Source organism: Austrofundulus limnaeus, unplaced genomic scaffold (genome assembly GCF_001266775.1).
Source record: "Austrofundulus limnaeus strain Quisiro unplaced genomic scaffold, Austrofundulus_limnaeus-1.0 Scaffold5, whole genome shotgun sequence".
In the NCBI taxonomy this organism is placed as follows: domain Eukaryota; kingdom Metazoa; phylum Chordata; class Actinopteri; order Cyprinodontiformes; family Rivulidae; genus Austrofundulus; species Austrofundulus limnaeus.
The window spans coordinates 1,075,930-1,091,017 of NW_013952407.1; the positions used below are offsets into that span (position 1 = coordinate 1,075,930).

A 15,088-nucleotide genomic window follows, 5' to 3' on the forward strand; every position below is an offset into this window, starting at 1 on the left:
CTAACTACCTACTTACATACATACACACATACATACATACATGTACCTGCCTACTTAGCTACCTAACTACCTACTTACATACATACACACATACATACATACATGTACAAACCTACTTAGCTACCTAACTACCTACTCACATACATTCATACATACATACATACTGTACATACATACATACATACATACATGTATTCTTACAAGCCTACTTACCTACCTACCTACCTACTTTTGAATGTAACAGAATAGAAGTAAAGTTTGTGATTAAAAAATTCTAGATAAAATTACAGATCCTCAAACAAATTACTTGAGTACAGTAACAAAGTAAATGTACTTTGTTACTTTGAACCTCTGCCAAGTGGATCAGTAAAACACACACTTTCTAAATAAATGCTCCACTTAATGAAAGGAAACATACTGAGCCTCAGAATGTACACTACAACTGAATAAAGTTCCAAAAGTATCTAGAAATAACTGGATTTGAAAAGGAATTTTCATGCACTGRACAGTTAAACAGTCTTTATCACAGGTTTTATGACGTTTTTCTAATCCATCACAGAATCAGACAACTGGTCATGTGCAGAGACCCCAGTTTGAGTTACTGAGTGAGGAGAGCTCTCCTGCTTTGCTTGACTTGAATGATAGATGATGTTCTCGGTGTCACCTGCCTCTCCTGCTGAGCACAAACAGACTCACACACACATTGTTAACCAAAGCCTTCTGCTTCTGTAGTTTCTACATGTATACGCATTATTGTGTCTTCAGGCCAGTGGTCTGAATCATCATTGAAAAGAGGATGAGCACATACATCCTGAGGGGACATAGCCCCTCTCCTTTAGAAATCCCATTGGACCAAACAGTTGTTGACCCAGTGGGGAAAAGGAAAGTCATGCATTTATGATCAGTGAGGTATAAACGGTGAAATGTAGCGGCTTCACTTTCAGTTGGATCCTGTTCCACCTCTCCTTCACTTCAGATCAATAGACCTGCTGTAGGTGGTAATGATTTCAGCATCATTTGCTTGGAGTGCATGTGTCTTTTTCTCCATCATCTATACAAATTTGTTCAGCTCATCAATGAGCATCATGTTTGTGGTGCTTATGCATCCCCAGTGGGCCTCTGTCTCTCCAGTGCTAATATGTTCCTCTCGTTGTCAATACTGCCACTACAAACAGCATCTCGGTGAGAAAAGCACGCCATACAAAATGTGCATTCAGGCTGAAAAGTATAAATGTTATTTGGGGAGATAAAAGAAACAAGATTAAAGGCATCTGCTATGAAATCATGAAGACACAGTTACCTGTGATCCATTGTTATCTTTTGCTCCAACTAATTTTATTCAGCTTAGTCAGTTTGCTACTGTCAGTGTCTGGCTCATCATTAAAACTAGATTTAATTTACTGATTGTGTATATTGAAAATCATGGAAAATCCAAAAAGACTGCTGATGCTGCCACCATGAGAGTCTCTAGTGTTGTTTTTCTTTTCTTTCTTGTTGCTGATGTGTGTCTGCTGCTCTGTCTTAGCCTCTTCCTTCAATGAGCTCTAAAGCTACAACCTGTAAATCTGTTTGTCATATTAAAAAAAGAAACCTGGTCCATCAGAGCCATCAGAGCAGAGAAACAGCAGACAGGAGATCCACCTTCACAGTCTCCTAACAGAGGAACAAAGAAAAGAAAAAAAAAACACTTTCACACTGGGCTAAGTAAATAAGCACATTTTTTTAGCAAAGAGCACAATTTGCAGGACCTCTTGACTTCAGAGTGCAGAGAACCTTAGTAAAAGGTAATTTGAATAACTTCAGGCATGTTTAGAGAAACAATAACAGCTGAAACGACCACATTATATGTTTCTTTGTTGTAGGTGTTTTATTAGGTCCGCCTCAATTTTATGAATCYTATTGCTTTTCTTCACTTCTGTTGTCAATTACTTTTCACTTCTCCAGAACCATAAAAAATCTGAACTTACCGCATAAAGTAAGGACATTTGTGTTTGTTAAATTGTTTCTTTGTTGTAACAATGCTTCTTGGCAATAAATCTTACTCACCTGATTGGCAGCACCTGGGGGTACCAGAGGTTAAATTAACAGGCTTTCCAACASTAAAAGATTTATTGCCAAATAGCATTGTTACAGCAAAGAAATAAGACACCAAACACATATTTTCTTACTTTATGTGCTAAGTATATATTTTTAGTTCATGGAAACACATGTATAAGAAACAGAYGCATTAATATTACTTAAATTGGTGTTATAAAAATTTATGTCATTCTTGTGAAAATACTGCTCTCCTTTTTCAAAACCAGTAGAGTACAGCTGTCTTCTCTCAGCAAGAAGGTTGCAGGATCTCCTCCCAGCCAGGTCTCTTTCTGTGTGGAGTTTATTTGTTCTCCCCGTGCAGGTGTGGGTTTTCTCTGGGCACTTTGGTTTCCTCCCACTGACCAAAAACATTAATGCTATGTTATGTTTATAACCCTGCTGGAGATAGACACCAGGTTCCTATAACCCAAATGGAGAAGCGGGTAAAGAAAATGGATGGATAWTGTTGGTTGTAAATAAATATATTTTATATCATCTTCTGTAATACACAACCTGCTATCAAACTGTAACCCACGCAACATCCTTTTAGTGATAAAGAACTAAAAAATATAAAGAATTATTATGTAATAAATAGCCTTGCACCATAAAACAGCAATCTATTTCTTTGGAACAAACCGTTAATCCTAATGTTGCAGCAAACAGTGCACTGGGTATTAACAGCCACTGTCATTGAAGAGAGAAGAAGACTTTAATTCCAAGTCTTTGTTCTTTTTAATAGCAAAGCTTTACAGCGTAATAAAAGATAAAGACCAGTTCCCAGTGACTCATCTGCTTCTTATTCTTATTTGTTAAACAACAAAGGGAAAACAAACCCAAAAACTGGGGATGTGGATAAATAATTTAGGTGACTGTTGCTTTTCATYCTGGTTTTAATTTTCTGATTTGAGACCCATCACATCAAACTGACGATTAAGTTAAATTTGGTCAAAATRACCTCAGTACATGTACAGATTCCTGCTTTTAATCTACATTTTGAAACCTGAATATCCTGATATCATGAGTGGTTCCAGAGGTATGCCTCGATTTGTCTTCTTAATCAGAATAACTCATCGATTTTTGGTCTGATTACCATTTTTAGGTTATTCTAATGAGGGATTTTTGATGTCATTTTAAAGAGCAAACCTAAAATAAGATTTGGTTATTAAGATTTACCAGCTTCAAAGAGAAAAGCTTTGCCATCTACCTGGGAAAATGCCGAATTTTTTAAATTAATTTAACTAATTTAAAGGTTTGCTCCTCAAAATCATGTTTTTTTGTGGCTACTGCTCAAAAAAAGGATCAAAAATGATGTAAGAGTATATTTAAAAAATTTCAGTAAAACGACTCTAGATGAGGTATTCATTCATTATATTTTTTGACTAAATGTAATTGTTGTAAACGTTTTAACCAATGCACTATTGCTGATTATTTCTCCACATTCAGATTTAATCCTTTGGTTTGATGTGATGAGTCACATATAGAAAATTTACTTACCAAAACATTAAAAAATGATTTTAATTTTTTTTGCTGTTGTTTTGATTTTGATATCACCTGTGGCATATTAGCATAACATAGAGTTAAATATGCATATTTGGTGGTATTTAAGGTTATTTAGTGTATGCATAAAATAGAACAATCCAATGTTTTACAAATGTCAGTAAAGCTCTTGTTTACATTTAAAGGGCTTTTTAATGTTCATTACTTCTGTACACTTGCATGAAATGCATGCAGATTTGGATGAGATGCTGTGAAAAGTGAAGTTAAAACATTGTAGATTCCTGACAATGGTCTACCACCTCTCTCCCACTCTCTCTTTGTACACAAAATGAATGTGCTGGGTGTGTTGCCGTCACTGCCTGTTTGTGCGTGTTTTCTTGTCGGCACGTGTGTGTCCCCCCCCCACACACACACCCCGCCCCGCCCCGCCCCGCCTTGCTGTTGTGTCTCTACATACTGTACCTGTGTGGTCTTGTGATTCCTTGTTTGTCTGTGTGTCCAGTGAAGGGAAGATGGTTGTTCTGTCTCTAGCAATCGGGCTGGCTGAACAGGATGACTTTGCCAACCTCCCGGATCTTCAGGAGGCACCGGCGAGCAAAGAAAACGAAACCACACCAGAAAAAAGGTAATAACAGAGGGGCGTGAGAGTGAGCAAAACAAAGCTGACGAAACTTTGTATCACCCACCGATCAGCCACATCATTAAAGCCTCCTACTGTGTCCTGATGCAGCATAAAGCTGCTCTGATCTGCTGGAAGTGGGGCCTCCTGATGGGTCTTTTAGCTTGTCAGAGTTGTAGAGCTGGACCTCGGTAGACGGGGCTTGTTGCATCTCATGAATGCTCAATCAGGTTGTAATTCCATGAATTTAAAAGTTGGGTTTTGAGCTGTATCTGGTGTAGCGTGTTTTATCATCTGTGTAGGGCCGGTTCTGTAAAGGAGTGTTATTACCACACGGTGTGTTATGTTGGTGGTTTAGAACATCTGTTTTAATATCAGGATTCAAGGTTTCACAGTGTTAATGGTATTTTTTTTCACATGACAACGGTTTAAATGTTGTGGCTGATTGGTTTTGTGTGGGAGATGTGTCATTTTAATAAATGTGTGGGTTAATAGTGTACAAACCAGATTAAAACCAGTTTACTGTTACAATGCTCTCCGCTAGAGTCACGACACATATCCCTGATTTCTACAAGCAAACAGCTGCCAGAGCAGCATAACGGGTTAGCAGATTGCTGTTGTTTTTTTTTTTTCTGTTTGCTGATTTAAAGTCTAGCACAATTATTCAAATGAGGAAATCAAATCATTTAAGTTTAATTATGTTTTGTCAAAATTACAAGTCCGATCAGCAAACTTAGCTCATTATGTGTTAAATATGGCTGATGTAGTATAAAAGTCTTCAACACGTAGATGCATGGACTCCCATCCATCACATGTTATAGTCAGGGAGACAACGTGCACATCCTCACTCAGCCCAGACTTAAACAGCCTGAGTCGTATAAGTCAACTACACAAAACTGCAACACATTTTGGACATACTTTTGCTCTGATCTTCTCAATAGTGAGTCCAAATGCAATCAAACAAATATAGCACCTTTATAGAGGACATGCATTCACGCTAAATCCACATTTTTGGTTGTGAAATGCATTTTGTTGTGTGCTTGGAGACTGTAGAAGTGCTGAAAACTTGAAGTCAGTTTCTCTCGGTGCTGCATAGAATTCTTTATATTCTGTTTAGGTCATATTTTTTTTTACCCGTTCATTTGTCTTTATTCTCTATGATATTTTCTGAACTATTATGTCCAATGGAACTACCAAATAAGGTCTGGACTTACCACCTACAATTTGAGGGTCTTCATTCTCCTCTGGTTCTGGGTCAGACTCTGGCTCCCACATGTAAGACTGGAAGGACAAGTCTTCTCTTGTTGACACCTTTTAATATATTTGTAAATAAAACATTTCTGTGCTTAACACCCCTTTCAAACTACAATGAACAACTCAAGAAGCTGGAGGGGGCGGGGCGTGAGGTGCCTCATTTGCAATTAAAGAGACAGCCTCAAAATGAGTTGATCAGAGGCACATCTCAGAAAAGGGGTGGAGCTTGTGGATTTACAATAGGGAGCAACTCAGACCAAAGCATTGCAGTTCCACTTTTTAAAGACCCCAACTGAATGATTTGAATGTGGAAAAGATTTAAAAGCAGGACATGTCTCCTTTAAAATCTGGAAAAGTGAGTAAAAGTTTATTTAAAGTTTGTAATTTCCAATCCCCAATTCCAAATAAGTCAGGACATTTTATAAAATGTAAATAAAAACTGAATGTAGTGATTTTCAAATCTCATTATTTCAGATTTTGTGTTTTTTGCCATCAAATTGAGAATTTTTTTAAATGTTACATTTCCTGGTTTTAACATTTAATATGTTTACTGTGGTAATTTCATAGTGAATAAAATATAGTTTATGCAATTTGAAAATAATTGCATTCTGTTTTGGTTAAAATTTTACACAGTGTCCCAACTTTTTCACGATTTCATTTGATCCTTAAAACCACTGCATTGTAATGTGAACAGTCAATTAAACTTGTGAACCTAAATCCCACAAACTCTTAAAAACAATACAAAATAATTTTATTTTGGACTTAACTAAATGCCTTCTCCTTTTTGCTTTTGCTAATAATTGTGTTACACTAACTGGGTTGCTCTCATTTTCATTGTCTCTGACTTTTAGAGTTAAACAAAAAAGATATACAGTAAATCTCACAGCATTTGGTCCCTTTTTTTCTTTTTGGGTTTGTCCCACTTGATAATTTCCCTGGCTTTTACGTCAACATGACCACATTCTCGTACAAATTTCACATTTTGACTCTGGTGTCCTTTGCGGTCCCCACCCAGACCTTTGAAAGTCCGCTTGTCTGCGGCTCTTTACCGCTCTTTTGATCTTTCGAGTTGCAGGCGCAGGAGAAGGGCACCCTCATTATTTGAAAGTAAGATTCCCAACATGAAACGCTCGTCTAAAAATATGCTTAAGTTCTCTCATCTACCGGTGATCTCACAGCAGCAGTCGAGGCTAACGCGCTCTCCCAGCTGGTGAACAAAGGACTGAACAGGCTTGTCTCTTATCGCATCAGTGTTTGAGGGATAAAGTGCTTAAAATCTGCTGGGCTGAGGATAACCCCAGGCACAGTTCAGCACAGGCAGCTCTACATGCATTCCTACAAACAGTTTTTGATAGTTCTAAGGGGTACCCCCCCCCACCCCCAAAAAAAAAAAAAAACTTACAGTTCCATTAAATGTCTCAAAACCTTTCAGCTGTTCGGTGTGCTGTTCTAACTAGGTCATCTGTGAATTTGAGATGAATGAAAAACAGAAGTCTGCCTTGGATGAAAAGAATATGATAAATGTGTATTTCTCCTGCTGTTATTGCAACAATAATGAGTTTTTTTTTTTCATGCTTTTTAAACTTAGTTTAAAATATTTAAAGGTCAAACAAGAGATGCGGATCATGCTGTCCCCAAACCACTTCCTCTCTCAGTGTTTGGAGTCTGTTAAGTACCAAACTGTAATCACAGCCAGACAGCTAGCCTTAGCCCAGAGGGCTCACGTTGTCCAAGTTGTCCACAGTCCTTCCAAGTCCAATAACAGCTTTCCATCATTGTCTCCGTCCGTCATCCTTACCCACCTTTGTCTTTTTAGTCACCTCGCAACCTCCCTGCTCTGGTCTGCAGGCCTGCTGCGGGTTATTTTCCTGAAACCTGCAGCAGACTGAGCACGATGCAGTGGGGTGAACCCGCCAAGATTATATGTGACAAAACAAGAAGCTGTCAGACACAGATAGAGAGACGGAAAGAAAAGGAAAACCTTTGCTCTCGGCATTCTGGAAGAATGTGCTGCGAGACAAAAATAGTCACATCACTGGAGGTTTGAGGCTCTTTTGGTTTATAAAATTTAATCAGAAATTGCTTCGAGCGCAAATGTCTAAAAATACCCCATCTGTTAGTGGAAACAGAGGAGGGAAAGAAAGGAAAGCTGTTTGTGTTGTGCAGGTGGGGAGTAAATGACAAGAACAACCTTAAAGGGTGTTATCGCTCATGTAGCTCTCAGTCAAGTTGCAAAATCTTAAAGGGGGAGTATTAAGACTTTTTTTAGCTTTATATCATGGCATATCATTTCCTCCTCAAAAGCATACCCAGAGTGTTGCTTTGACTCATTCATTAATGTTTGAGAAGTCCTTGGACGTGTGGAGCTGCCTAAATGCTTGCTGGTAAAAAGCTCCACCTATTTATACAAAGCCACTCCCTGGAGTTCAGTCTGCAACAGAGCACCCCTCCTCTGAAGAATTGTTGTGAAGCTGTGCTGAAGTGGGAATGTCAGAAATGGTAGGAGGTTCTTTAAAAGACAGAGGCCAATTTCAAGGTGTTTAGATAGATGATGATGCAAAGTCAAATTTATCATAGTTGATTGTGGTAAAGAATTTAATTATGTGGCTGGAAAATACATAATACCCCCACTTTAACTTTCAGAATATGTAAAAATGTACTTATTGATTATCTTACTTGCTGTTTACTCCCTGCCCTTTAGTTCTGGCAGCTGTCTGATACAAGACTGATGACAACCGACTGAAGAGAAATACTACATATGTGGGCTGGAACACCACAGAATGTAATACAGTTCAATTTTGCAGGTGTCCCACAGAGACTGGGATCATTTCYGTAGCTGATCATCTTTTTCACAGTGTGCTGACTCATTTGATCCAACGCTAATATGAACATATTAGTGCTACTTTATTGTGTTTTCAGCATTCAGTCACTCGTTAATCCGCATCACAGCTGCAAAGCAAATTATCAGCATGAATCATTACAGCCCAAAATTTTCCCTTGTTGAAAGGAAAACAAGCTTACATTAATGAAGAGATAGATGGCTTTTGAGCTCTGTGGCAGCGAACAGTTTTACTGCATCCATGACGACGACTAACAACCATCTGTTTTACATCTATAGAAAGTATTAGGACTCTTTTATCTTCATAACAACACGTCTTTAATGCACTACAAGCTAGTTGTAACATTACTTATTGATATAGTAGTGACAGTAATTAATTAAGAATGTTTAAAACTTCAAGCATCCTATAAAAGTATTTGTACTTTTTGCATTTATAAATACTTTACAGTGTTGACTGGGATGTATTTACCACAGTGTTGCATCATTATTTTAAAAACAACACTCCCACTTTGTCATATTTTTCCTTCTAACGCACCAAAAGAACAAGACTCAGTTGGTCTGAGCTCCTGCACCAATTCACAGTAATACTCGTGTAATACCTGCAATATAAATGCTCTGCCGTTTTATGCTTGTGTACTTTAATTTTTTTTATCTTTAGGGTTTGTGTTTTATTTCATTTTATTTATTATTTAAAACTGGGTATGAAGTCATTTTTGCAGATACTGAGCCAACACTTGGAGTGTTAGCAGCTGAGATGGATCCCCAACACATTCTCCAAGCACAAACAGATTGTGAAAGATCTGTGGTAAAAACAATAAATACCATTAGATTCAGCTCCATTCATTAGTGAAATATCACATGAATCATCCATCCATTTTCTTTACCCGCTTCTCCTTTCCAGGTCGCTGGGGGAGCTGGTCCCTATCTCCAGCAGCCACTGAGTGAGAGGCGGGGTTAACCCTGGACAGGTTGCGACTCCATCACAGGGCCACATAGACTGTTGAAGGGAATTTGTGATCAATAAACAAAAATAATAATATAGCAGAAAACCAATTGAATCTCTTCTAAAATCTTTATTCTCGTCTTTCACTCCAATCAGCTCCAGCAGCACAAACAGTCAGGCTTCYGTCAGCCAGAAGGCCTTGGCACCTTAACTGAAATAAACTAATAAACTCTCAGGAGCAGCGTTTGTCCTCGGCTGAATCTAAGGAGAGACTGCCCACAAAAACTAACAAATAACCTCTGCCCCCTAATGAAGATTCAACCTTTTAACATATGTCTCTTCCTGGTTACACCTCTGAAGATGGAACGTTTTACATCAGATGTTAGAACGTAAAGAACACCGATATGACTCCAATTCCCATTTTCTGTTTTAAACCTTACACCTGCAGTGATCAGAAAGTACATACTAAAAAGAAAGTACTGGATCTGATATTTAGTCAATCAGTTACAAAATTCCCTTCACTGTGGTGTGTCCAGGTGTCATCCTAATACAAATAAATGGCTTCTCAATCAGCGTTTCCCCCTTACAGCTGATTGGCTGAAACAGGTTTAAAAGGATCAAGCCCCGCCTGCTCAGAGAGCGAAGGAGACTAGACCCCTGTGGGCCCAGCTCTCCAGCCTCCTGCTCCCACTTGCAGGCACCTGTTTTGTCCTGTTGTGTTAGTTGTTTTCAAGTCTGGGACTTACCGAACACTTTTTCCCAGTTTTTTTGATTGCAGGGTCAGAACCTGGACCACATAGTGACACCATGCTTCTCATGAACCACTGAACAGATTTTATTGAAACTTTCAGAAAGTAATCATTGGATATAAAACTATGATGAAGACCAGTGTTGTATAAATTACCARAAAGTAACACTTGAGTAAAGGTACAAGTATCTTCCCAAAAAATTAATTTGGTAAAAGTTAAGTAAGTCTCCTTTAGGAATATTACTTGAGTAAAAGTCAAAGTATATGTTATATGTTGTACTTAAGTATTAAAAGTAAAAGTATTGATTTAAAATGAGCAGTTAGATTTTACATAATGACATTTATTAGGAGGTGACCTCCCCAAAAAACCGTAGAAATGATTATATTATAATCAAATAATTTAGGTTAAATTTAGGATGCACCAATCTAGTTGTTTCAGTTTATATATCAAGGGTGTCCAAACCTTTTCCCCGAAATAAAAATTTATCTGAGTGCTGCGGCCAAATGCAATAATATAATTTATGAAATACAAATACTTAAGTACAGTCCTTTTATTTTAATTATGTCCTGCTGGAGTGTGACATGATTTGTTTGTGTACAAAATAATACAGCATCCGAGTTTTATATATTTATACTTCTCATTCAACCAAAATTAAATTCACTCTATCAAGGAGGCACAATTTATAAGGATAGTATTTATTTTTTATAACAACGAGCTGGAATAAAACAAGCAAAAATGAAATAAAAGTAACGACTTTCTACTTCTTGTCTTTTTAAAAAACGTAAAGAGTAGGAAGTACAGATAATTGTGTATGTAAGAAGTACAAGTACAAAGTAGGCTGAAAAATAAATACTCAAGTAAAGTATAGATACCCAAAAATTATACTTAAGTACAGTAACAAAGTATTTGTACTTAGTTACTTTACAACTCTGATGAAGACTGAGAATAAGAAAAGAGATTGTTTGTTTGTCCTTCCTGAAACATTAGCAGTGTCTTGTTGAATTAATTTTTACTTGGCCTGAACCCCATGTCTGTATTGCTCCATCAAATTACTTTGACTAGTATTCATATAAATGTCAAAATTCACATGTTGTCTTGTGGTGTGTAACAAAACCAGCTTGTCCCCCCTCTGCGTAAATTGCCCTCCTATCTCTTCGTGGGCAGCTTTGTGTTACGCAAAGTCAGTTTGGGTCACCGTGGTTGATCGGCCAAAGCCCCACGATGGACTGGACGCAATCACCCACCTGCAGATAACAATGATGGAGACTCTGAGGGTGTTTTGTGTTATTATCATCTCAGAAAGATGCTGCTTCGTGGCAGGGCTGCATTTTAATGAGCTCAGAGATACAACCGCACACAGAGATGCTACGGGGAAATAAATCTGAATAAGCCCAAAAGAGTCCGCTGGCCTGAGACAACATCCACTCTGAATGTTTAGTTTTTAAAAGCAGTAAAACGTGAAAGGCTTCCTAATGTGGAGCACATCTGTTTGCTTCCATTCGGTGCAAGCCAAGAATGAGTTATGTTCATGTTGGTTTACAGAGAGGGGACAAGAGAGTCAAATATGGATCATTATTCAACATAAAGCTGCAAAGGTGACTGTAACTAACGAATGTTTGGTTTTTACAAATTCTGACTCTTCTGCTCTGCTTAATGAGTTTTAATTTGTGCAGTTGTTAAGAAAAAATATGTTGAAGTGCCAATATTCCATGAAGTAACATGTCGTCAACTGCCTTTCATACTGGAGTTTTAAACTAAGATCATTAAAGGATGAAAATGGAAAATCTTTTTAGTCAAACCTTAAATGACATTATGCACAATGTCAATGATCAAATGTGAAATCTTATTAGATCTGTTAGTTCTCAGTGTATATGTTATAACGCTCAGCTACTTCCACACCAACTTCAATACCAGCATCTGTAAATTTGATTGCGTTATTGCCAGCTGAGTTGTGGTGGCCATTTTGAATTTAGGTTAATCAGTTGTACAATCAGTTAAACATCCAATGATTACTTTCTGAGAGTTTCATTAAAATCCAAGTGGTTCATTAGTTACAAATCTAAAAAGTTTTGAACAATGTGTAAAATACAAAAAATAAATTAAATAAAATAAAGAATTGTTTTGATTGTATGACCTGTAGTCAATAGGATATTCAAAGTTTCCGCAATTCTCCACTGAAGAACAGTACATTTAGTACATGTCAGTACAGATTGTCTGTAAATTATACGGATTTTCCCCCATTTTTTTATATACAGACATTTAGGACAATCTTACAGATTTTTTCAAAACTTTGATTCAAATCTTTTTGTCTCAGAGCTGTTAGGCTGTAAAGAAATAGGTTTGCCACCTTCTCGTCCTCTGCGCATCAGATGCTGTTATCTCTGCTCCACAGTTTTTCTTTCCCAGCAGCAGACAGCTCATTTGTACAATAAATTTTTTTTTAATTCATGTTTACTGTGTTGTGGAAACATTTATTTAACAAAGAACAGGAAAACATTATTCAAATATTGAAGGCACTTTGTAGAATGGTTGTCTACACTTTTTTAAATAAGCAAGGTGTATCATCATATATACAGTACATATATCAACTTTGTCAGAGATCCTGTGCTAACCCCTGCTCCCTGCTCCCCTGAGGCAGTTCAGGTATCCTGTATAAAATGTGATTCCTGAATAGCAAATCTGGCTATAATCGTTCTATGTACTGATAAACAGGGTGCCATAAAAAAAATAAACTAGTTCATTAAAGTATGTCATGAATTACTGGCTTAAAGTGTCTATGACACGCCTATCCTTCAAATATAAAAAGTCTAAGAAAAAGATCTTCATATTTAGGAAAATTAGCATAAAACACATGATTTAATTATGTCACATAACTGGCATATTTTCCTTTGAATTTAGCTAAGCTAAAGTGAATCAGGAAGTGACATAAAAGGGGAACTCTTTAAGAAGCAAAACTCCCTGGTCTTTGTTTATTAAAGCAATATTTGAACTCTGACTTTTTTTCATCTCTCTAAATCTCACTAAAATTATCTAAAGAAACATCAGAAAATCCCCTGCTGTCTGTGTTGTTAGCTGTTGTAGCAATGCTCTGTTTACATGCAGACATTCCCCTTTGACATCACTTCCTGTTACTTAACATGCAAATATCTCAACAGCTGTTCATGTCAGTGGTGTAAAATTGTTTTTGCAATATGTTATCCATGTTATCTTTCCAAAAGTGCAATCACATTTATCACAAAAAATTGATGTCACAGGCACTTTAAAACAAAAATATTTTTCCATTATAAATGTACATTATGGGTTTATGAATCTGCAAATCATTGTATTCTGTTTTTATGCATCGTTTGCAAAACATCCCACCTTTAGTGAAATTAGAATGATTTTTAACAAACAGATTTGGGACAACAGTTCATTTTAAGCAAAGATATAATCCAGTGTGTTGTGCTCGGAGCATGTGTTGTGAATGACTCTCCGCTACCACCACATGATATTTAATTTCAATGTATGTAAAACTGACCGAGTTATACATCAAAGTCCARGTTATGTCCGACTTAGATGTGGAATCAAAGCTTTGATCTCGGCAGATGTGGCTTTGCGCTGCACTCACCGAGGTGCACATTGCAACAGGGTGCAGTATTCATCAAGCAGGAAGTTTGTCGCCCGTTTCCAGCTGACATATCTAACTCTTTCAGCTGTGTGTCTGAACCAGCAATCACAGCGAGTCAAACCACCTAATGACTATCCAGGCCGGCCACCAGTCCCCATTGTAAGCATTTAGAACCAGCGGTAGCTCGAGAGAAAAAGATGATTGGATAGAAAAAGCGATGTAGGTCAGCACAAACGAGGTATCTTATAAAAAAAGCTGTCAGGAAAAAGTCTGGAGCTCATTCACTATTCCCCTCGTTGCATGTGGCTGTGAGCTGATTTAAGGCGGGCCATGAAAGAAAAGTGAAAGGGGCGGCGCAGAAAGTGACGGTGATCATCTCCTGATGTCAATATTTAAATGTTATTGATCGCTTCTCTAGTTTGGAAATGGGTAAGGCATCACTTAAGGTTCTCTCACTTCCCTCTTTCTGCATAAATCCTCAAAAGCATCTACGCCCAGTGCATAAATCTTGCAAAGGCAGGGATAGTCTGTTCGAGGAGCATTCAGCCAGTCCGTGTTTGTGGATGGCTCCATTAGCTGTATTAGCCTGCGTGCTGAGGGGGGCGGCGACCGAGTGATTTGTCCCCACTGAAGGAGAGCGCTGAGTGGGCTGACACTGAAGCCTGGGCCTCATCCATCATGAGACATGGGACCTATATTGTGTTTCATGCCCTCCTTGGGCTACTGTATGATCAGCAAGACCCAAATACAGCATGTTTATGGAGACTTCCTTCCTCTGTTCTTCTGGTAACTCTCATCCTTCATGTTCCCACTCGTCCATCCACTTTCCCATCCTTTCAGCTCTCTAAAATCTCCTCTTCGCAGCTCCCAGTTTGTCTCGCATCTCTGCAAGCCTCTGATTCTGTTCTTCTGTTTTATTTTTCCCCCTCTAATTGCATAAAATACTCCACTTCCTATTTGCTCAGGGGTCATGCCAGTTTTCTCCCCTATTTTCCTTTCCCCTATCACTATTCATCTAATCCCTCTTTTCCTGAGGGTGCAGACTGGCGCTGTGACGGGATGATGTCACATCAGTGCTCCCCTGTCAGTGCAAATGACTGTCAGCTTGTCCCGACTGCTTCATTGCTAAACATTAAAAGAGGAACGAGATTGCTCTGTAGACAGTTTCGCAGCAGTGGTATTTGCTCACATCTGTTTGGCTTGACATGTTAAAATTTAATAACAGTTTCTGGTCAAATCCTTTGAACTTTTGCCCGTTCAGTTCATCTGCATCATGTGAGTCATCGTTGTTTTATAGTTTTTGTCCAGGAAATTTATAAAACCACAACAAACATAATGAATACTTGATGTTTTTTTCTCATATTAAACAAGTAAACTGAGTAACTTTTATTTGACGTGATTTATAGAGGTTGATAAAAGACTGTTAAACTCGTGAACTAATGCAGTTGTTCTCAATTCTTTTCTGCCACACTCCACCCTAGAGAATTCTACCACCCCCCCACCC

At 37.9% G+C, this 15,088-nt stretch overlaps 1 protein-coding gene across 3 annotated transcripts in view; it reads left to right on the forward strand.

Moving 5' to 3' along the window:
- The window catches only part of syt7b (synaptotagmin VIIb), a gene marked incomplete at its 5' end in the record, with an annotated part of 85,161 nt that overhangs the window by 47,340 nt on the left and 22,733 nt on the right, over positions 1-15,088 (forward strand). For 2 of the 3 annotated variants that reach the window (XM_014026369.1, XM_014026387.1), the window contains 1 exon segment: positions 4,076-4,198. In XM_014026369.1, coding sequence (XP_013881823.1) covers positions 4,076-4,198 — 123 coding nt within the window. 3 annotated transcript variants of the gene reach the window in all.